At 46.5% G+C, this 23,515-nt stretch overlaps 1 protein-coding gene across 1 annotated transcript in view; it reads left to right on the forward strand.

Moving 5' to 3' along the window:
- LOC146177247 (uncharacterized) overlaps positions 1-23,252 on the forward strand; it is a 35,863-nt gene extending 12,611 nt beyond the window's left edge. The window contains exons 3-6 of the mRNA XM_084581116.1: positions 8,126-8,259; positions 17,930-18,041; positions 19,002-19,130; positions 22,918-23,252. Coding sequence (XP_084437242.1) covers positions 8,126-8,259; positions 17,930-18,041; positions 19,002-19,130; positions 22,918-23,017 — 475 coding nt within the window. The 3' untranslated portion in view covers positions 23,018-23,252. The remainder of the gene's footprint in view (positions 1-8,125; positions 8,260-17,929; positions 18,042-19,001; positions 19,131-22,917) is intronic.
- Positions 23,253-23,515: the final 263 nt, after the last annotated feature.

Consider the following 23,515-nt stretch of genomic DNA (forward strand, 5'->3'; position numbering starts at 1 on the left):
GGCCGCCATACGAGACGAGCGCCGCTCCCTTGAAAGTCCGTGGGCTTGCCAGCAGCGGGTGATCCCCGGGAGTCCAGCCGAAGCAGAGGCGAGCACGACGCAAAACACTGACAACTGACTGACTGACTCAACAAGCGGCGCGGTCGCTTTAAATAGGGCGCACCGCGTCTGTTTGTTAACACGCGCCAAAGCTAGCGCGCACACACACATAGCTTCGCTGGTTATAGCTCCCTCTTCTCCTCCCGTCGAGCCGCGCGTCGTCATTGGCCAGGTCCCATAGTAAGTTCTCGAAAGGCCTGGCACATTCCTGGCCGATGAACCACCGTCCTCCCCGGGCAATGGGAAAGAGGGTCACGGCAACGCGTACAAAGCTACGCGCTCTCCCGCGCGGGGAAGGGGGCTTTGCTGTCCATGCCTTCCACGCGACGCCGCGCGCGCCTAGCGCTGTACCGGCTTGATGAAAATGGGCGCCGATTTCGTGACACTGCCCCTCCCTTAAAGAATATTGTCCCACAATATTCACAACAACCACGAACATCGCGCGCACATGCATGCGCTCACAAATATATGGGGCAAATATCCATATTAACACATTGCACAAATTTCACAACTGCCATAACACATTACAAAATTCACACATCAATGCCATGATGTTGACAAACATAGCACCACGATGTCGTCAGATACACATAAGAATCAACAACACACAGCTCTTCAAATGCGAAGCGCACAAACCTAAATTTTCGAGCGTAATTATAACCCGCGATCAGTGCGTGCCACGCTTCTGTCCGCCAGGAATTCTGCCTTCGCTCTAGGCTCTCGCATTTGAGACGCTTCTATGTTCTCCGATCGGACTACTGAAAATTCCCTGAGGCAGGACTTATCCTCTTGCAAATCACACAACCAATGTGTGCCGATAATTGCCCCTACAACCAGTAGCGCCGACGGATACACGGGAACCTGTGCCAACGCGCACAGACCAACAAAAAGAATCACTGTAATAGTGTTCTTTCCTAGGCACCGGTATTCCTTACGCTGAAGGTGAAATATTCCAAGTAATGTCCCCATAAGCAGGAGAAACACTTGGGCTACCTGCATCAACGACAGCCTAGGCATTCCTGATTTAATTGCCTGCGTTGCCTCTTTCTTTTCGGTTTCCTCCTGAGGTGCTTCCTTTTGTTTATTCTTGTCTCGAGGCTTTTCTTCCGGCTTCTCATGGCCTTGCTTTCCTCGCCCTGCCTTTTTCTTTTTAGATTCCTTGCAGCGCACAGGCCCGGGACTTTGTTCAGGATCCTCGGGAAATTTTGCGCCCTTGATATTTCCCAACACTAAATCGTATATAGGGCGTTCCATGCACAGGGCTGTCAGTTTTCCAGAATAGTATGGCGTCTGCACTTCCAATTTTGCCTCAGGCAGCAATTGAATTGAGTCGTCAATTAGCCTCACAGGGCATTTCTCGCCAGTCAGATCATTCTCATGAATCAAACTGCGTTTAATAATTACGGCACTGCTACCTGTATCTCGTAACACAGAAACTGATTTTCCTTTTATCTTTCCCCTCGAAACCGGCATCCGATTCACCGCAGATCCAGGTTGTGCATGTACTACGGCGTTCACCACCCGGATTTTCTTGTCCTTCTTCCGATTAACCACCTTCTCTGCTACCTCCTCCTCTAGGTCGTGCACCACGCGGACCTTCCTGCCGTTCTTAAGCTCAACAAAGCCATCGGCATCTTCTTCCTCCAGCGACATTCTGACTCTGACGGAGTCCTCGCGCATGCCGCCTGCGGAGATGCCTTGTCAACTTCGGGACACGACATTGCTTTGTGGCCTTTCTGTCCGCATTTCCAACACGAGGATGGATTGTTGGTTTCGAGTTTGCGGCAGTTAGGTGCGATGTGGCCTAGTTGTCCGCAGAGATAGCACCTCGGGGGTGACTTTACAATAGGTTGTGTCCGCCGGAATTCGGGCTTTCGAGGGGTTTCCAAATTTACAATTTTGCTCAAATTTTCGCCTCCCTGGGCTTCCAAATACTGGTCTGCGAGCTCCATCATTTCATCCAATGTATGTGCCTTTCTTTCTTTTAAATAAAGCGACAAACCAGGGTGACAGCTGCCCAGGAATTGCTCCTTAATTAGGAGTTCGCGAAGTGCGCCATAATCTAGTTTATTTTTTGAGAGTTCAGTCCAGCGGTCGAAATAATGACTCAGTCGCGCAACATACTGTGTTGCCGTTTCACCGTCCATAGGTTTTCCAGTCCTGAACTTCTCACGAAACCCATCCGTCGTAAATCTAAACCTTTTAAGTAATGCAGTTTTCACTTTGTGATAGCTGCCTGCATCCTCAGGAGGAAGTCTTCCAAACACACTTAATGCTTCGCCGCTAAGACAAGTGCTCAAGATGGTAGCACATTCACTGTCTGTCCAATTTGCATTTACGGCGATCCTTTCGAAACGCAAGAGGAACGCGTCGAGATCGTCTCTTCTCTCGTCGTATTTCGGGATCAATTTACTTGCGTCTATCCGCAAGCTGCTATGTCCTTCACTGGGGCTATGCACTTCAGCTAAACCATTGTTGCACCCTGAGTTTTGGAGCTGAAGTTTCATAGTAAGTAATTCCTTTTCTCGCTGAAATTCCTCTTCCCGCTCCTTTCGAGCCCTCTCTCGTTCTTTTTCTTCTCTCTCTCTTTCTTCTTTTTCTCTCTGGCTAACCCATTTGCGCAGTTCGGCACCAGACAACCCCAGCTGGGTGCCAGCCTCTACCAACTCTTTCAGATTCATATCTGAAACGCGAACCGTCTGGGTGCAGCCTAAACACTGCTTAGCGAACTTCGCCTAAACGCTTCCGCGCGGCACTACCTCCCGCTATCGCTCTGCTGCTACACAGTTTACGAGCTCTACGTAAACTCTTTTAACTCGTTCTCCGTCCTCTGAGCTTGAATGCACCAAACGTCCTGTCGCGGACGCCAGAATAATTGTCACCCGTTAATAATTAGGGGGTATTATTAACGATGCGCCCTTAACGGTGCGCACACTCCCAGACACCCTTAGAGTGAGTGGGGGTAGCTGTTCCGGTCGCTGCCCTCGACTTGCGTGGCAAGCTCAGCCGGAATTCAACTACCTTGTAGTGACAGAAGGGGGTGGTCGTTTGGTGCCCAGCGGTCGCCGGTTCAAACCAGATTAAGGATCGGAGTCAGAAGTAACAAACAAAACACAATTTATGCACAGCAAGAGACGATACAAAGGAATACACAAGATCACTTGAAATACATAGACGAGAGGTTCACAGAATACAAACGCTAAGCATGCAATTACACAGGTATCCAATAACGTAGAGGCTTTACAACAGATGAAACACGAGAGAGTACATAAACAAACACCAAATTGTTCACCGGGCACTGTTGCAGTCCGACGCCTCAAGAGTCACGATGTGGCCGCCATACGAGACGAGCGCCGCTCCCTTGAAAGTCCGTGGGCTTGCCAGCAGCGGGTGATCCCCGGGAGTCCAGCCGAAGCAGAGGCGAGCAGGTCGCAAAACACTGACAACTGACTGACTGACTCAACAAGCGGCGCGGTCGCTTTAAATAGGGCGCGCCGCGTCTGTTTGTTAACACGCGCCAAAGCTAGCGCGCACACACACATAGCTTCGCTGGTTATAGCTCCCTCTTCTCCTCCCGTCGAGCCGCGCGTCGTCATTGGCCAGGTCCCATAGTAAGTTCTCGAAAGGCCTGGCACATTCCTGGCCGATGAACCACCGTCCTCCCCGGGCAATGGGAAAGAGGGTCAAGGCAACGCGTACAAAGCTACGCGCTCTCCCGCGCGGGGAAGGGGGCTTTGCTCTCCATGCCTTCCACGCGACGCCGCGCGCGCCTAGCGCTGTACCGGCTTGATGAAAATGGGCGCCGATTTCGTGACACCGTCGAAAGACATTTCTTTCTCAAGTCCCCTAGGAAGTGCTGCGCGCAGCCAACATCGTCCATAAGACTTCTTCCAGCTACCACCCTCCGACGAACGGACTCATCGAGCGGTTTCATCGCACTTTGTCCGACATGATATCTATGTATATCACTCCTGATCACCGGAACTGGGACAACGTTAACCTATCGTCACCTTCGCCTACAATTCTGCTGTTCAGCGCACTACTGGTTGTAGCCCTTTCTTTTTTGAGTTTATGGCCGTCAACCATGGACAGTATTTGACACTACTTTCTTCTCTGCTCCCTCTACGTCTGAATCTCTGGGCGAAGAGGTTGCCACTCGTATGACCCAGTGTCGTCAACTTGCCCGTTTGAACACTGAAGAGGCCCAACAAGAACGCAAAGCCCTGTATGATCAAAGCCATCGAACTGCCTTCTTTTACGCCGATGAAGTTCTCCTGTGGACACCAATCCGCATTTATGGCCTGTGTGAGCAGTTCTTCCATCGTTACATTGGCCCTTATACAGTACGCCAACAAACGTCACCGGTGAACTATCGCGTTATTCCCTCGCACACCGTCGCAGATCGACGTCGTCGCTCCGAAGAGATCGTCCACGTCTCGCGCATGAAGCCTTATGCCCGTCGTCCCTCATCCCTGTAATCAGCCACCAGGGTGGCCGCTCTCTTGTTGGGGGGATTTGTGTCAGCGCAGTGCGTGAACTTTCAGCTCTTTCATCTCTATAGATCCATCATCATCATCATCAAGACGACCAGCGAACAGCGGCGGGTCGCGCTGTCGTGTGGGCACAGTCGGAGGGGGTGGTGCAGCCGAGGTAGAGGGTCCGGCCTGGTCGTGGGTACTGTCGGTAGACATAGCGATGGTGGCAGTTGCCAAACGGCGACCGGAACGTAGCTCCAGCGAGAGGCAGTGCCCAAGGCAGCAGGGGATCAAATTTCACCTCCACCACTTGTAAAAGAAGGCTAGGTCGAGACGACGAGGTCGTGACGGCAAGGACAGCGAAGCCTTGTCTAGAGTTTTAATCCGATCACGAACCCAGGCGCGCGACGGAGCCGGCGCCGCGGGACGATGATGATGGTATGTAGCAATGAAAGAAGGTCCACAGAAGGCTCACAATATATATATATATATATATATATATATATATATATATATATATATATATATATTGTCACGCGCCTTCGTAGAACATCGACGGAAGATGAAGAGGAACCGTCGGATAGATCGGTGAAGAAGAAAGAAGAGCAAGGGCAGAGGGACGTTTGTACGCTTCGCCGCAGTCCTGTTTGGACCGATCCCTGTAAATAAACCCCCCGTGCGTACAAAGCATGTAACAATATATATATATATATATATATATATATATATATATATATATATATATATATATATATATATATATATATATATATATATAATATTGCGTTGTTTATTTACACGGCGGGTGTTAGATGCGCTGGTCGTTACCACACCCAGAGTGAACCAAACCAGCTTCCTCTTCCTCTGAAAAGAAAGCTTCGAATACAGGACCGCCGAACGTGCGTGACCCTGCCCCCTTCGCAGACGAAGCCCGCCGGGCGAGTCACGGTTCGTCACGCTAATAGCAGTGCTTCATGGGGGCCACGTGAACTATTTGAATCTTTCAATAACGACGACCATGGGTGGTCAGGCGAGAGAATACAAAGTTGACTGCGCTGATGCGTTCCAGCACAACGAAAGAAATAGTATACTGGTGCAACTTTTTATTGGACAGGCCGCGCTTACGCAACGGCGTCCAAAGCCACACCAAGTCATCAGGGGCATAATTAACATCTTGGTGACGCTTGCCGTAGCGTTGCTTGTAGCGTTCTTGGGAGGCTAAAGCGCGAAGTCTAGTGAGTCGGCGAGCTTCTTCAGCCAAAGTGAGAGTATGCGCTAATGAAGTTTCAGCTGGGAGAGAGAAAAGTAAAAATGTGTCCAGTGTACTTCGTGGAAGTGGAGCGCAAAGAAGAAAAAAGGATTGTAGCGTGTGGTTTCGTGCTTAGCAGTGTAAATTCGTATGGTATAAACGGAAGGACTTCATCCCAGCTTTTGTGGCGGGAGTCGACATACATTGCGAGCATATTGCTAAGCGTACGATTAGTGCATTCGGTAAGGCCATTTGGTTGTGGGTGGTAACTAGTTGAATGGTGAATATGGCATGAGCAGATACGAAGACGTTCTTCTACAACTTCTACCGTGAATTGTCGCTCCCGGTCACTTATTAGCACACGAGGAGGCACAAGGAGAAGAATGATGGACCATATAAGGAAGGCCGAGACATCAGAAGCAGTGGCTGATGGTATGGCAGCAGTTTCACAGTACCGCGTGGGGTAGCCTACGCACACGATGATCCAGCGGTTCCCGTTGGTGGAACGGAAAAATGGTCCTAGAAGGTCAATACCCGCCTGTTCGAATGGACTTCGTGGCGGCGTTATAGGCTGAAGATGACCCGGCGGAGAGCAGGTTGGGTGCTTGAAACGCTGGCACTGGAGGCAGCTGGCCACATAATGTTGAGTAGTTTGAGTCATCTTCGGCCATTAAAAGCGTTCCTTAGTTCTGTGCAATGTCCGGGCAAAACCCAAGTGTCTAGCCGTGGGATCGTCGCGCATTACCCGAAGAACCTGACACCAAAGACGTGTAGGAGCTACCAGAAGAAACCGTGCACCTACTGACGAGTATTTCTTCCTGTATAGTAGACCATCACGAATGCAGAATGAGGTCGCAGGGTTCAGGGAACTTGCCGTGTCAAAAAGCGGCGCCAACTCACGGTCGTTCCGCTGTGCAGTCTTAAATTCACCAACATCGGGGAAGTTTGAAGAGGTAGCAGCTATATATTCATCCAAGATCTCACTCTCGCAATCAGTACTTTCAAGAGGCAATCGTAACAGGCAGTCAGAATCACCGTGCTTACGATCACTCTTAAAATACACAGTAAAATGGAATTCTTGCAGGCGAAATGTTTACCGCGCAAGGGGTAAACAGGGGTCACGGAGGTTTACAAGCACAAATAAGGAATGATAGCCCGCCACACTTTTAAATGCACATCTCTAAAGATATGACCTAAACCGTTGCAGACCGGAAACAACAGCTAAGCGTTCCTGTTCAGTTACTGTGTAATTGCGCTCAGCCTTGTTTAAAGAACGGCTTGCATATGCAACGACATGTTGATTGCCGTTGTGGCGCTGTATCAGGACTGCTCCAACTCCGACTGCGCTGTCGTTAGTGTGAAGTTCTGTTGGAGCTGATGGGCAGAAGCGGCGTAGTACAGGTCCTAATGTCAACATAATGCCACTTGTGCCATTTGTAAGGCACATGTTTTTATAGAAGACAAGTGGATGTGCTAGATCAGCAAACTTCGGAACAAAACGCCGGAAGTAGGAGCAAAGCGGTGGTTTAAAACAAGTGACAGCTTCAATATTTTTTCGGATGAGGCCTGACCCCATCCTTGTCTACGAGATGTCCAAGTACTGCAAATTCGGCTCGAAATGTGCGGCCGGTGATTACGAGGTTCACGGAACAGACTTCAAGTGGGTTAAGCGGTTTGCCACCAACACCACACAGTGTCGTCGCTCTATCCCAATCAAACGTAACTTTACGGATAAGGCAGTTTTTAAAAGCGAGGCTCATAATAGAAATGGTTGCACCTGTGTCCACCAACGTCACAGCACGTACACCGTCCACAAAAACTTCAATTCTGTTTTTTAACATTGAAACGGGTGGAGGCATAGGTAAACTAGAATATTTTCCCCTCATCTTCTTCCAATACAGGAGCACCGCGGGACGTGCGTGACAATATATTATTATTAATATTGCTGCATGACAAAGCACGCTGTAAGACGGCAAATGTTCATTTAACCACCGCTGCCAACATAAGACACTCCAAAGCGAAATAATATGAATAACATGTAGTGTGTATGTTTTAAATGTTTGCAGAAAGCTCCTGCTCATCATGAAATGTACACATAAAGGCTAAGCAACAACCAGAACATTTGCGAAAATAAACAGCTAATCTCGTTTTAGTTTTGCAATCGTTTAGGCACTGTTATTTCACTATGCTTAATAGGTGAGCAAGCACAAGACTGCAGTGTATAAAATATTTTTGATCACCATGAACTATTGCGCACTTTCTTTCAGGTGAAACAACAATTAACCTATTTATTATATTCCAGCGCATTAGATGAGACTTCTTCGTGCTACGTGGGTTTCACTCGCTGCCCCGAGTCCATGAGAAGGAACTTCACTCGAAGGGAGGAAGGATACAGAATGTTTCGCACCTTTGTCTGCAACACTGAGGCCTTGAAAGGTAAGATGACGAAATGAGGCAAGCTTCTAACAGCAGTTTAAGGTCTTATGTCGGGCTCGTATACGCCGGAACCATGCGCTCATATTTGATGGAAAATTACAACAATTACCGTAACAAAAATGCCGAGGCGCGAACTTAGATAAACTTCTTTGATTTAGGAAGGAACTAATTCGATCAAGAAATTTCCACCCAAAAGACGCCAATTCGCATATGGGTTCCTTGGCCGACGTATATGCTTAGGGGTACAATCTACCTGTCGTACCTCAATGAGATACAATTCCCCGATTAGGCAAGACTTTCATGATATTTTGTAGGTTGTGCGGCTACAAAAGACCGATGTCATCAATTGGATGTGAAAAGGCCCCTTAACCCAACAAACGAATGTTAGGTCCTGCCGGGATCATTGACAACGTTCGGGTAAAGTGCTGAAAATTATGAACAAAACTCAAACACGCAAGGAAAATAGATGCAGAAGAAAATGCTATCGCGTTTCATCTTATGGAGTGTTAAATGGCTTCAACGATCTCGACACTTGGCTGTTGGTTATACTTTAATTTTTATTTTCTTTGAGAAATTTGGAAAGGATATTTCGCGTTCCAGCGTGGTGTATACATAAGTGTCTATGAAATTTTATAGCTTATGAACCTTCTGCTAGTGAGACTGGTGAGAGGAGAGAAAATCAGACAGGAAACCCTACGTAGCCTAATACCTTCCTTGCTGCCTCAGTGAATACAAATTTCAAAAGGTAATTAATACTAATGGTTTTGTTCCCCACACACCAAGTAATTATTTTTGACGTAAGAAATAGAGTTCGAAGAAAAACCTTGTTCTTTGGGTTGAACACAAGGCTGATTACGGGTCAACCCTTCACTTGTAGAAAGATGATAAGCATAGTATCGACAATGCCTATATATAGTGAGCTATTTTACTGATTAAAAGCGTAGTCAGAAGCCATGTTCATTGTTTCTATTTATTAGCGCTGTCGGGATAACCAGTCGAGAGAGCGATGAACACTTACATACCTAAAGAACTCACGCGTGCTGTTTGAACAATCAGCATGAAACTATTGAATGACTCTTGCAATTTCTTTCTATTTATGGACGCTATCTGAAATCGGAATATTAATATAATGGACAGCGGTCAGTTTGTACTATTTCTTCAGCTAAGTTCATATTTACTTTTTTTTCGACCCTGATGGGTGTTTTTTGCATTAAGGCAACTGTGCCGGCAAAATGTGACGAAATAGGTGAATAAACAAATTTTCCGGGAAAGAACATACCGCAAACAGGGGCCTTCGGGCTGTAAGTTGACTATGAAATTATTGAAGGATTTCACTTGCATTTTAGAAGTAACACTACCGTTAGCAACTGGCTGTAGAACCCTACTTTCTGGAGCAGCTGCTTTATATAGCACCAGCTATTGTCAGGTAAGCTAGTGTCCTTAAGTTTCTAATATCTGAATTGTGTCGGCTTGAGTGCTATAGAAAGGGTAGAGCGCGGAAAGAACCAGAGATAGTGTGTGCGCGTGGTGCGTGTGCAAGGCACACGAAGGGCAATCGACCAAATTTTCATCCGCTGTCGGAAGTAAAGAACCTGCGAAGCGCGAAAGTTGCCAGAGGAAATCCTGGCACTCTGCTCCCTGGCTTCCATAACCATGCTCCCTACAGCCCACGTTATCATCCGCACTGACACACTTCAAGCAGCATGTCTGCTCCGACGTGTCAGCCGCTGCCCTGAAATTTGTGAAGACATCCACCAGCTTCCGGCGCGCATCCCAAAGTCAATACACTTTGAGTGGGTTCCACGGGATCTGCTGCCTTCCCAAAGTCAAGCTGATTTAGCAACCCGCCTCGTGAACCAAGACGCATCAATCCCACGGCTCCTCGAAGTGGACGACGCTACCCTCCTTTTGTCAAGAAAGGAACACCTCCGGTGCCGCACACGTGCACTTATCCTTCCGTGTGCGATATCGCTTCCCCGCGGTCTCACCCGTTCAGAGGAAGTTGCGCTTAGGAGGATCCGGTTCGGTGTCACCCTTACACCAGCTGTCACTAGGACGTGGTCACACTTCCAACACTTATATCCCCACCCAGGGTGCCCGATCTGTAAAAACGAAGATGCTGAGGCCGACATCCACCCCTTGCTGTGGAACTGCCCAGCACTCAAACCAACACGAATCCGGCACCTGAGCATAGCTGGCCATTCAGCAACGAATCCTGCCTCATATGTCACCTGGACGCAGAGACCTCATCATCGCTCACTCCTGGACTTCATAAAATCATCTCATCTTTTTCCATTCATTTATACATTAATTCATCCTTCATCTCATACCCTACTGATGCCCTGAGGCAGTAAATATCGATTAAAAAAAATCCAGACAAGAAGTGCATGCAGCCCTTATTGTCAACACGATAAAATGTAAAGCAATAAAGGAAGATTGTTTTCTGGCTGTGTCAAGAAAGCAAGAATAAAAAACGTCATTTATCAACATCATGGGGAGCGGACTATACACACAAATCGTGCTATGTAGTGCTTATTCTTGCTCAGTGAAAAAAGAGAAAATGGTTAGCCTGCATGCATATCTCGGGAAATATGCGAATGAAATACATCACATGTGGCTACTGTAGGTGTGATACAGAGGAAGACAATATGTTATATGTAACAAAATTTTATTTTGTACGCTCCATACAGCCCTTCTCTTCATATAATCATCACGAGCCCACCTCCCAATTGCTAAATGAAGCCTTTTTTTGATTGAAGAGATGGCTCTCGGCTGATTTTTGGGTAATGAGGGAGCAAGGTAGGATGGGAGTGTAGCTTCTTCACGGTTCTTCAGGCTGTTTCTCGTCCTTTAGACATCCTTTATTGACGTCCGGCCATGCGAAAATTTCGAGCTTACCAGCGTCTTTCCTCTTGCACACAACAGCTTGTTGAAAGCTTCACCAGTTATATTGAAGACGTCCTCGATCTATGTAAGCGTGTCAGTGCATCAATGACAGAGACTGAGCGCATCAGTCATGTGCTTAAGGGCATTGAGGTAGACGCCTTTCACATGCGTGCAGAAAAAGGCCCCACCTCTGTCAGCGAAATCCTCAATATCTGCCAGAGTTATGATGAACTGCGCCGAGGGCGAGTCTCCACTCGGCTGCCCTCAACACAGGCCGCGACTCTTAAAAACCTCGACGTAACGAGAGAAATCAACTGGTGTCTCTTACTCCAGATCCAACAGTTCGTCCGTGATGAGGTCGCCCAGCAGCTGTCGCTGCTTCCCTCTGTACCGAAACCGCCATCAAATCTGGCCCCAACACTTCAACATCTGATGCGGGATCAAGTCTCTGAGGCCATGCCATCAGTTTGCCACCCACCTCCCGTTGCAGTCAGTGCATTTATAGCGCCTCACGTTGCAGCGCCTCACGTTGCAGCGCCTCCCGCTGCAGCGCCTCCAGCTGCTACGCATCCTGTTCAAGTGCCGCTTACTTACGCTGAAATAACTCGACAGCCACCGCCAGTGTTTCCTCCTCTTCGATCTCCTCCTCGAGTCATCCCTGCTACTGCAGTTCAGCCGCGCCCCCGACGTTTCTAACCATGTCGTTCACGAGACAACTTACCAATTTGCTACACCTCTGGCATCGCTGGACACGTCAGGCGCCACTGCCGCCGCCGCGTCATGACCTCTTTTGACGGAGCCGATCACCGATCATACGCTTACGATCCCCCACGGCATTTTACCAGAACCCTTACTTCCGAGCCCATCGACCCTGAATACCATCCATCTGTTCGTCGCCGATCTCTATCTCCGCGTCACCGCTCGGTGTCTCTCATGCATCATCGTTTAACCCCGCCGCAGGAAAACTATAGTGGTCGCAGTTCCGGAGGCAGGAACTGCGTTTTTGACGAAATATCTAAGCCCTCGTTTTTCGCCGCCGATTTGATAAATGTTTCCGTTGAGGATATCGATGTTCTTGCACTTGTTGACACCGGTGCTGCTGTGTCCGCAATAAGCGAAAAATTGTGTCGCCAGATGCGCAAAGTGACGACATCGCTTATGATGTTTCGCTTCGGACCGCCGATTCCCATCTCATATACTCTGCGGCCGCCTGTAAAGCGAGATTTCGTATTCAGGGCGCTCTTTACATCATTTGATTCCTCGTTCTTTCATCATGCTCTCACGACGTCATCTTGGGCTGGAACTTCCTATCCCAACATCAGACTGTTATCGACTGCACTCGCTCTGAATTAGCGCTGTTTGCCCTCTGTGATGCTACGACGGCCGACACCGTTACTACCTGCGTCAAACTCACTGTGGCTGACAATGTTTCAATCCTGGCATGTTTCGCCGTTCTTATTTCTGTTTTATCCCACTCTGTTTCCGACGAATCTGTCATCTTCCCGCCTTCTGACGGCTTCACGCGTCGCCGCTGTCTACCCCTGCCATTTGCTGTGCTTACGGTTGAAGCTGGCTGCCACCCTGGCCGCCATCAATCCATTCAGCTTCCCGTATTCTTTTCTTCGTGGTGAGCTTCTGGGACACATCCAGCCTTTTCCCTCGATGCTGGAATGTGACAACTTCGATGATACCCCTTGCTTTATACCGGTTGCTGCGCTTACTGTTACTTCTGCTCATTCATCTTCAATAGACATCTTCGCCAGCTCCATTGACAATCAGCTCAGGCCGACTCAACAGACCCAGCTTCTTGCCCTGCTTGACATAATTCGTGCCTCCTTCGATTTGTCACATCAGATTTTCGGCCGCGCATTGGTTGTTACACATCGCATCGACACCGGTACCCATTCGCCCCTGCCAACGACCTTACCGCGTTTCCGCGACCGAACGTCAAATCATCGACGAACAAGTGGCCGACATGCCTACGCATGGTGTCACTCAAAATTCGCACAGTCCTTGGGCCTCTCTCGTCGTTCTTGTCTCCAAAAATGACGGCTCTATCCGCTTTTGCGTTGACTATAGGCGCTTGAACAAAATCACCCGTAAAGACGTCTATCCTTGTAGCGTATTGACGACGCCCTTGACTGTTTACAAGGCGCTGAATTTTTCTCATCTTTGGACCTTTGTTCTGGATACTAGCAAGTCCCGCTGGCTGATGCGGACCGTGCCAAGACAGCTTTCGTGACGCCAGACGGACTGTACGACTTCAACGTCATGCCGTTCGGACTGTGTAACGCACCTGCCACGTTCGAGCTCATGATGGACTGTATATTGCGCGGGCTCAAGTGGAAGACCTGGTTCTGCTATTTGGACGACATTATTGTTTTCTCACCGGATTTCCCGACGCCTCTCACTCGATTAAAACATCTTTTGGAATGCATTACTGTAGCCGGTCTCCAACTAAATTTAAAGAAATGTCACTTTACCGCACGCCAATTGACAATTTTGGGTCATGTTGTTTCTAAGGATGATGTGCTCCCCGATCAGCTAAACTTCGTGCTGTCACTGCGTTCCCAAAGCCATCCACGATGAAGGAACTTCAAAGTTTCATAAGCCTCTGCTCTTGTTTACGACAATTCATCCGCCATTTTGCTTGCACATTGTGCCATTGACGGCCCTCCTTCGTGGAAGCAACGACCTTGTCGGCTGCTGTTCGGCCTGTGACGAGGCGTTTAGTCCCCTGCGCCGATTACTTACCTCACCGCTCATATTCCGGCATTTTGACCCTGATGCTCCCACTGAGATCCACACTGATTCACACAGTTATGGGTGCTATTCTAGCGCAACGCAAACTTGGGTGTGCTGACTATGTTGTCGCCTACGCGAATCGCACCTTGACGAAGCCGGAGCTAAAGTACACAGTTACGGAGGAATGTCAAGCCATAGTTTTGGCGATAGGGAAATTCCGCCCTTCGCTATGGTCGCTACGGACCATCATTCTCTGTGTTGGCTGTCCTCCTTTAAGGATCCCACTGGCCACATCGCTCGCTGGTCCGGCTTCAAGAATATGATATTCGTGTTGTGTATCAATTTGGAAGGAAGCATAACGACCCCGACGCACTGTCTCGCTGTCCGCTACCCCCTGAAAGTGTTTCCGATTCCCCCATCTACTGCAGTTCTTTGTCTTTGACCAGCATTGCAGTCGAGCAGCCCAGAGATCCATGGATCGCCTGCCTTCTCGCTTTCCTTTCGGCCCTTCGCCCACTTCGACGCCTCGCGCAATTCGCCGCCAAGCTGCTCATTTTAAAATTCGCGATGGCCTGTTATACCGAAGAAATTAACTATCTTGCGGCCGCAAATGGCTGCTCGCCATCCCTCGACACTCCCGTTCCGAAATCTGCGCTTCATTTCACCCTGACCCGCAAACCGCTCACTCTGGCGCATTGAAGATATACTCGTCTTCACTTGCGTTTCTACTGGCGCGGAATGTAAACCTACGCCAGCAAGTTCGTTCGCTCCTGCCTTGATTGCCAATGTCGGAACGTCGCCCATCGATATTCCACAGGCCCCATGTAGCCTCTTACTTGCCCATCAAGACCTTTCAACTGGGTAGGCATTGACCTATACGGCCCGCTTCCCTACATTGGAACCGGAAACCGCTGGGTCACTATAGCGGTAGAGCATCTCACCCGCTATGCCGAAACCGCCGCTCTACCTGCTGCTACGGCAAATGATGTTGCTACCTTCATCTTACATTATTTAATCCTTTGTCACGAAGCGCCCCGGAAACTGCTGAGCGACCGTGGTCGTGTGTTCTTATCTAAAGTGATTTCACCCCTCCTGCAGCAATCTAACATCACCCATCGCAATACTATGGCCAACCACCCGCAGACGAATGATCTTACTGAAAGATTCAACCGAACCTTAGGCGACATGTTGCCGATGTACGTAGATGCCAACCATTCCAAACTGGGACACATTGCTACCCTTCGTCACTTATGCATATAGCATCGCTGCGCGGACTACTACGGGATTCTCGCCATTTTTCTTATTATATGAACGTGAGCCACCTTCATCACTCTATATCATACTTCCTTACCGGGCCAATTCTGGTGATGCCTCGAGATACGCCGAGGAGTGCAGGAAGCTCACGCGCAGGAAGCTCACCAGGGCCGACAGAAAAATCGTTTTGAGTCAGCACACGCCGCCGATAGCTTTTTCCCGCAAGCCCGTGTTTGGCTACGTGTGCCTTGTGCGTCGCCTGGCCTCTCCTCCAAGCTATTGCCGAGATACCAAGGACCCTACCGTGTCGTTGAGCGCATCTCAACCGTCAATTACATTGTTGAGCCCGTCACACCTTCGCCAAACCTTCGATGACATGGGCGTGAGACCGCCCATGTTTCTTTTCTTTTTTGACATTTGCAATATGTCAGGAAATAAGGAAATGTGAAGAACGGCAACCGTAAAATACGTTCACCTCTTATCCTACTATGGGAAAAAAACTTAGAGGTAGAATGATGGTAGGTGGCGACACCATACTGCAGTGAGACTATTTCCATCAGACAATATATTTCCATTATTTGCAAAAGGGAAGCAATTGTTTTTGTTAATATGGGCGTAATTATTATTACGAGCAACACAACGCTTGAAGATGTGCCAAAGTCAGGCATCTATGTTGATCTTGCACATAGTGTTTTAAGAGACAACTAAGTGGCTGCAATAATGACCTCAAAAAAGAAATGAACAGAAAGAAACTACCATAAATAGAATGGTTAATTTATTTACTTCCATTCTTTCAAGCCCCGTCTCGTCCTCGAATATGTCCCAACCACAGGCCCGACACATTAAAGAGGAAGGGTAGAAGAACGGGCTAGTTAGTAAATCATCTTGGAAAATAGCTCACTTCAAAACACAGACACAGGAAGGGAACGACAACACAGCGCGGAATTTTTTTTTTTTCACTTTGTCGGGCAGCACCACATTCCCAAGCGTGTGTACCTTCTTGTTGAGGCTTGAGTGCTGTTTCCGTGTGTTGGCACGAAGGCAGCATGGCTCATACTGCCATAGGGCTTCTGCAGTTCTGTCAGCGAGCTCAGAAAGCTCACGCCATTTCATCTTCGTTCTTCGCGAGTTGTCGAGGCGGTGAAGGTGCAAGTACAGAGCCTCACGGTAGAAACGTGCTTGTCGTTGCCACTCGAACCGAAGTATCTTCATGATTCTTGTGCAATGATGAAGGGATGGTCGACAACAGCGCTATGTTGTCGTTCCCTTCCTGTGTCTGTGTTTTGAAGTGCGCTATTTTGCTTTCCAACATTAAAGAGGGCTGTCGCTTTGCAGGCAGACAACTGCAGCGCCACATACTCATTCATTACGCATCAGACGATCAGTTCGCAAACAGCGTATAATTAGTGGCTAGCACTTAAATAAATGGCTGAAGAACATTTCCCAGTGATCAAACTCTGAAATATTTCTGATCTTAGTAACAGCCTGAACACAAATGTCCGCCGTTACGGGCAATCTTTCGTGATCCTTCGTTGCCTCTCAGCGCGAAGTTCCTTGCACAGCCATCGCACCATAAGTTTGCTCAGATTTTCGCAGTAACGAACTATCCAGGAAGAGAAGTCGAAAGCAATCCTTGTTCCCTGAAATTCCTACTCTCACGCAAATTAAGCCCTTCAGCTAGCAGACCACCAGTGCTTCGCTTTGCGAAACTCTCTATGAGAGCGAAGCATTTGCAACGGGAGGACAGATAGTGTCCTCGTGCGGCTGTACATTTGCGTCTTCATTATTAATCCTTTAAGGTTTGCACACCTGAAAAGTACCCTACGACGTCGTTTCAGCGCCTACTGGAATAAAAACAAGATGTCTCAGCTTACTGCACCACACAGAGAAAATGTCTACCAAACTACGATGAGTTGACAGCGGACTACATCCCACGTCATATTTACCATGTTCTTTACGCGGTGGCTTATGGGGTCACAAATGGGGCGCCAAATCGGTCATTTACGGCAATAACACAGCCATCACTCATGACAACTCATTTTTAGACATCCACATAACGTTTGTGCATAACATATTTTCCGCTGCACAAAATCAGCCAAACAGATTTCAGGAAGCGGTCCTATAGTTAGTAGGCAGTTCATTTCACTCCGTTCGTACAAGCATAAGGAAGGGCTTACCTCTCTACGATGTGTGTACCTTACTTTTCCCACCACAATTACTTACATTTACCATCCAGGCATCACGAATAGCTCTGCTAAACATCTGTTTTTAATGTCACGTCATTATTGCAGCATGTCAAAAAGCCATTTCAACAGCTAACAACTTTGCGCCACAAATTTAAACACGTGATTATTCCGAAAACCAATCAAATGAGCAATATGGCACCCAACGGTGGTCATCTGTACTGACAATAACGCCCTGTAATCTGAGGGCATCACGTGGCAAAGGGTTCGCAAAAACCATATTAAATAAACCACGCAAGCAATACTGATCTGAAGGACATATTCCTTTCCTACCACGCCAGCTTTTACAACGAGGCAGTAAAAGAGGATGTTGCATCAAGGCATGACGCTGGCGGATATCGATTTCATTTCACGAACAGCCGGCCTTCATATCATGAGGTTCAAAAAATCTCATGCTGTGTTTCGTACAGCCCCTCGTCACTATTAGTAGTATCGAACTGATCGGGACCATTATTACCAACTACGAGAGATAAGTGTCGCATGAAATTCTTTTCATATTTATAAACTAAAAAATTTGCTCGTATTATACTTCATTTTTGCAGCTGCAATCTCAATCAAGAATTGCACGGATCCAGAAAAAATTCGTGCATGCATTGTGGAGCGTCATGGCAACCTAAATCGAACCGATGCTCGGTTCGAGGAAATTTTGTGCAGGTAAGTTTCGTCTTACCATTTTATTCCAAGCACTACAGCACTTGAAGGCTGGGTTCTTCTCACTGAATGTTTTGTGTGTAAAGTAATAACGTTGTTTCCATTTTGTATACCGTGCAGAATTTAGGAAAACTGACTGGCATCGGGTAAATTAAATGCTATGAATAATATTGCCATTTACACTGACCGAACATTGTATAAATCCACAAGAATATACCAATAATGTCCTGGAAATGAGGCTTTGGTGTGTATGTGTGGGAGAAGGGGGGCAAATAATCAGAAATCCCAACAAAATTCTTCAAAGAAGATGCATTAAGTTAGTCAATAAAATACAGCGGCAATAAAATGAAAGATGCTCCTGTGTATAGGTGTTTGTAATGATAAACTTTTGAAAAGAACCGACAGGCTAATTATCGCTGGCACAGAAAAATCGTTCCTTACACTTTATAAGGCACGAGTGTCATGTTTCAAATGAATATTTGTTTCTGTGGTGGTTCCCGTCTCCATGATGACGCAAGAAGCTTGAACGATGAACCAATTTTGAATGTCCGAAAGCAGGTCCCAGGCAAGAAATACGAAGCGAACGGTATTGCAACGATAGCCTAGCAAGAAAGGCGTAACGCCAGAAATCTTTAGGCTGAGCTTATTTTCTTGCCAAGCGGAACTTTTCCGCTGTTGTTTATTAAACTTTTCATAAAATGGCCCCCTCCCCTCTCTCTCAGATCAATGCTCTCCAATTGGCATTTTGGATCTGTGGCTACCGTAGGACAGCGAAATTGAGAACGAAAATATGAAATTTGTGGTTTGCCTCAAGAATTTAAATATTATGCTATAGATTGATTTCTCAATGCCATGGAGATGATGCTGTCCTTCTCAACTTCATTCAAGATTTAGAGTAAAATGTGGATTTCATTAGTACATTCTGTGTCGAGACTATTTAATGCGCCATCCTTATTTTTACAGGTGGATAGAGGGTGAGCGGGCTTGCTACAAAAACGGATTGTCTTCCGTGTGCCCTTGGTCTCTCGAAGAGATAAAAGCGTCCGTTGCCAGGTCTCTCGGCACTCTTGAGGTGCTGCATGATTGCAGAAGGTAAGCACTTTATCCGGAAGGTTTGCACAGCGAGGATTTTCGATCAATATACCTATCAGTTGGTCTGCTTGGGTTTGCTTTCTTGCTGAGAATTATATAAGAAAGGATATGAAAGAAGTTCAAGCTTAAGGAAAGCAATATACTTTCTTCGAAAAAGGGTACATTGCTTCGACTAAACTTGTTTCTATAAAATATTAGTAGTTATTGCTTGAAACCTAGTGCTTAAAAGTTAGCTATAAACAGTGTTGTGCATAAAAACTAGCTATAACTGGCTACACATATTTTTTTGCCGGCATTGCTGACAGTTTGCGAACTGCGTTAAAATTGAGAAGCATGATTACCGTTGCGTGCCCTTGTATATGATGCATTCGTGTGCCTCATTTGCAAATGATTTATTTGCTTAGTTCACCTTACCTCGGTTTGGTGGAGCTTCAAAAAAAAAGTAACAAGCATAAACGGTAACGGTTAGTAACCGTAACAAAAGCAAACTTTTTAGCACAGAACAAAGCCTTTTTTGTCAGCGAATAATCATGTTAAAGAAATGTGTTAGGCAAGGAGACACATTCCCCCCGTACTATTCACAGCTTGCTTAGAAGAAGTATTCAGAGGCTTAGAATGGGAGCATAGGGATAAGTGTAGATGGAGAATACCTCAGTAATCTGCGATTTGCTGATGACATTGCCTTGCTAAGCAACTCGGGGGATGAACTGCAAATAATGATTAGTGACCTAGACAGGAAAAGTAGAAATGTAGGCTCGAAAATCAATATGCAGAAGACTAAGGTAATGTTCAACAGCCTCGGAAAGGAACAGCAGTTTACATTAGGTAGCGAAGTACTGGAAGTAGTGGGCAAATTTGTCTACACAGGAAAGGTAGTAACCGCAGATCCGGACCATGAAATGGGAATAACAAGAAGAATAAGATTGGGATGGAGCGCATTTGGAAAGCACTCACAGATCATGACTAGCAGCTTACCGGTATCGCTAAAGAGCAAAGTATATAACAGTTGCATCTTACCTGTACTCACCTATGGGGCTGAAACGAGGAGGCTAACCAAGAGAGTTTTACTTAAGTTGAGGACAACTCATAGGGCTATGGAACTAAAAACGGTAGGGGTAACATTAAGAGATAGGAAGCATGCAGAGTGGGTCAGAGAAATAACTCAGGTTACCGACATTCTAGTGGAAATTAAGAAGAAGAAATGGGCATGGGCAGGACATGTAGTTCGAAGAGAGGATAAGCGATGGTCGCTTAGGGTAACAAACTGGATTCCAAGGGAAGGAAAGCGTAGCAGGGGGCGGCTGAAAGTTAGGTGGGCGGATGAGGTTAAGAAGTTCGCAGGGGTCAAGGGGATGCAGCTAGCACAGAACCGGGTTAAGTGGAGAAATATCGGAGAGGCCTTCGCACTGCAGTGGGTATAGTCAGGCTGCTGCTGATGATGATGATGATGAATCTTGTTAAGGTCTATAGATATAAGAAAAAGGAACCGATCACCCTTGTATCTCCAGAGAATATGTTGTTGGGCAAGTTGGTTCATTACGATGGGAAGATACGTGCTGAAAAAAAGACGATCACGACAGAAGAGAGAAGATAGGACGACCGCTCGCTTTGTTCTGTCTCCTCTTCTCTCGTGATCATCTTTTTGCGCACATACCTTTCCATCTCCAGAGGGCACTGAAACAACGGTTAAATAGTATGACTCGACATGTTAATGAGTACCTTAAGTGCAAAAGGGCCCTCTTTGCCCACATCTTCAAAGATGCAGGCACTCTGATCTCTTATTTTCCACAACACAATGAACAGTTCCTTTTAACCAATAAGCATACGAACGTGCTCGGATAGACTAGAAGTTGCATGCCTAGCACGTGAAACAACAGTGCCCAGTTCCATATGCTCCTCATCCTAAATTGCTGTTGAAATCAATAATTATACAATATATTCTTATACGTCACATTGATGTTTCCGTCTGGCTATGAGCTTGTAGTTACATTTTTTCCTAAGTTTGATTTATTGTACTTAGTGTATCATCACGGTCCTCTTACGCCGTTCGAATTTTCTGGACACGTTGCCGGTGCGCCAGATTTGCCTTCTTAAAGCGATCCTTAAATTTGTTGCCTAAACGTTATTTGAACACCTTTTACCTGACCACAGAAAAGGCAATCTTCTGCATCAAGGCTAATTATTGCCAAAGATTTAGGTGCCTCCCACATTTCTCATTAATGCCTGAAGAAGGCACCCAACCCAAGCATGCAGGTTATCCTGTCTTGCATTGAAGTATTCTCCAGGAGTAGTCGCCGCATAGTAATAAAACCCAAGAGCGCTGCAGCTAGCTCTTGCTTAATCATGTATAAAAAACGAGGTAGGAGTCCAAGATTTTGGCACCTGATGACGTGGGATAGCCTTGGCGTAGCGTTTCTATCGTATAGCAAGTCCATGTCATTAATTCGTTTTCAAATATTGACATTGTCATATTAATTAAGGGATTGTCTTCAGGTTCATGAATGCTCTCAACGGCACCGGAAATAGTCTTATTCATCGCCTCTGCCAGCAAGATACGTCTCCCATTGGATGCTTCTGTGCATAGCTGTTAACAACCCTCTTGCTGTTCGTAGATCGTGACAAAGGCACTCTCTGATAATGCCACGAAATCAATATTAGCAGCTGTCGCTTTGCTTTTGAGCTCTTCCTATAGTTACATGGGAGTACAAAGAAAATATCCTGGCAAAGTGAGGCTCCTTTATTTAGTAGTGCAAAACTACATAAAAAAATGCTCATTGTAAGGAATTCAGATTAGATATTAAATGTTTGCGATTTTATGTCCCGATATAAGCCTATTGCTTACATTTAGGAGTTTCATCAGAGGCGCTCATTGGTGAATAATATTACAATTTGGAAGCAATTAGAAAGGAATCAAGCACAATGACACTGCTAATGCTAAGGCCTTTGCAGAACGTTCATGATGAATCGTGCGCGGCTTTACGCATTCGGAGAGTGAAAAAAAAAAGCAGTAGGGCTTCAGAGCAAGGAATAAAACTATTTCTGTTTTCTACCGTTCAGAGCATCGCAAAACTGGTTGCTGTTTGTGTGTAACTAGCAGTATACTTTTTTTTGTCACAGAAATCCGAGACTCAAAAATTGTCATACTTACCTTAGAATAACATCACAGAGAAGTGTAACTTACTTAAATGAGAGATGTCGATCACTTTTGTCACATCTCGTTGCCTTTCATCTCTTTTCATACACCCGAAAAGCTACTTCGCAATTAGTATTCTCTTATTTTATTATAACGGAGGTGGGTTGCTCTTACCTATGTAAAGGCAAATTTACGTGACTGGCGATTTAAATGCATAGGCACTGAGTGAAAAATTGACGCTTGTTTCTCGTTGAACTGCGGCCTAATTTCTTTTATGTTCAAATAATTGCGATACGTATTTCTCTTCTCTGGCTGATCTGCTGTCCTGTTAGAGTGTTCATTTTGAACTCTTCACGAATATAGAAGTGAACTTTAATAACACATCTTGGCATGTTATTTATGATATAGAGATGCACCTTTCTTATCTTTACTTTCATCATTACTTTTGGACCGTTTCTTTAATCACGTTTGTAACTAATGCAGCTAAAGGGCTGCCTTTTAAATTGCACTTCAGTTGCACACAAAACAAACAAGGCGACAAATTTCCTAACATAGAAGGACAATTATTTGTAATCTACAGTATGTGGATGAATATAAGTAGAAACACCGTGCTGCTATAATGTGCAAATTGGTATTAATGTGCAATTTATGCAGCACATACGGCACTGGGGCCATCGCAAGCACTTCCACGGATGGAGGCAGAGGTGATGCAGTAACCCATGGTGACAGCGAAAGCCACGTGGCAGGGAAATGAACTCTCCTCCAGGGTACCATGCAGCAATTGTCTGCTCTCCAACCAGGAACGCCAAAGCATTGCAGGAAGAGAAAGTTTACGAGGGAAGTCAAACGCTGAAATATTAAGAGCTCAATTTCCCCTGTATATCTGATCTTAACTATGCAGGCAATAAAACTTACACATATTTCTGTATACAGCGTTACAATGGTGAACCACGTTTGATTAAAATCCCTCCAAAAGTCACCTAAATTTTTTTCTCACCCCCAAATAAACGTTTTACCAATTCAGTCAGCCCGATTTTGTCCGGTAAGTGCTAGTGAGAACTAGTAATTGTCCTGCCCTGCAGTGTCCAAGGTTGCCTCTTCCCAAGACGCCGGCACTTAGTCGCCTGGACAGACTCTAGGGCTCGTGAAGACTGGAAGCGCTGCTTTCCTTTACAACTTAGTAAGGATGGATAGCACTTTAAATTGCAGGAAATCGAAGGCTGTCAGCTGATCATTTATTTTTGATACTGAC

This window comes from Amblyomma maculatum, chromosome 10, assembly GCF_055883805.1.
Source record: "Amblyomma maculatum isolate TAMU_Amacu chromosome 10, ASM5588380v1, whole genome shotgun sequence".
Lineage (NCBI taxonomy): Eukaryota > Metazoa > Arthropoda > Arachnida > Ixodida > Ixodidae > Amblyomma > Amblyomma maculatum.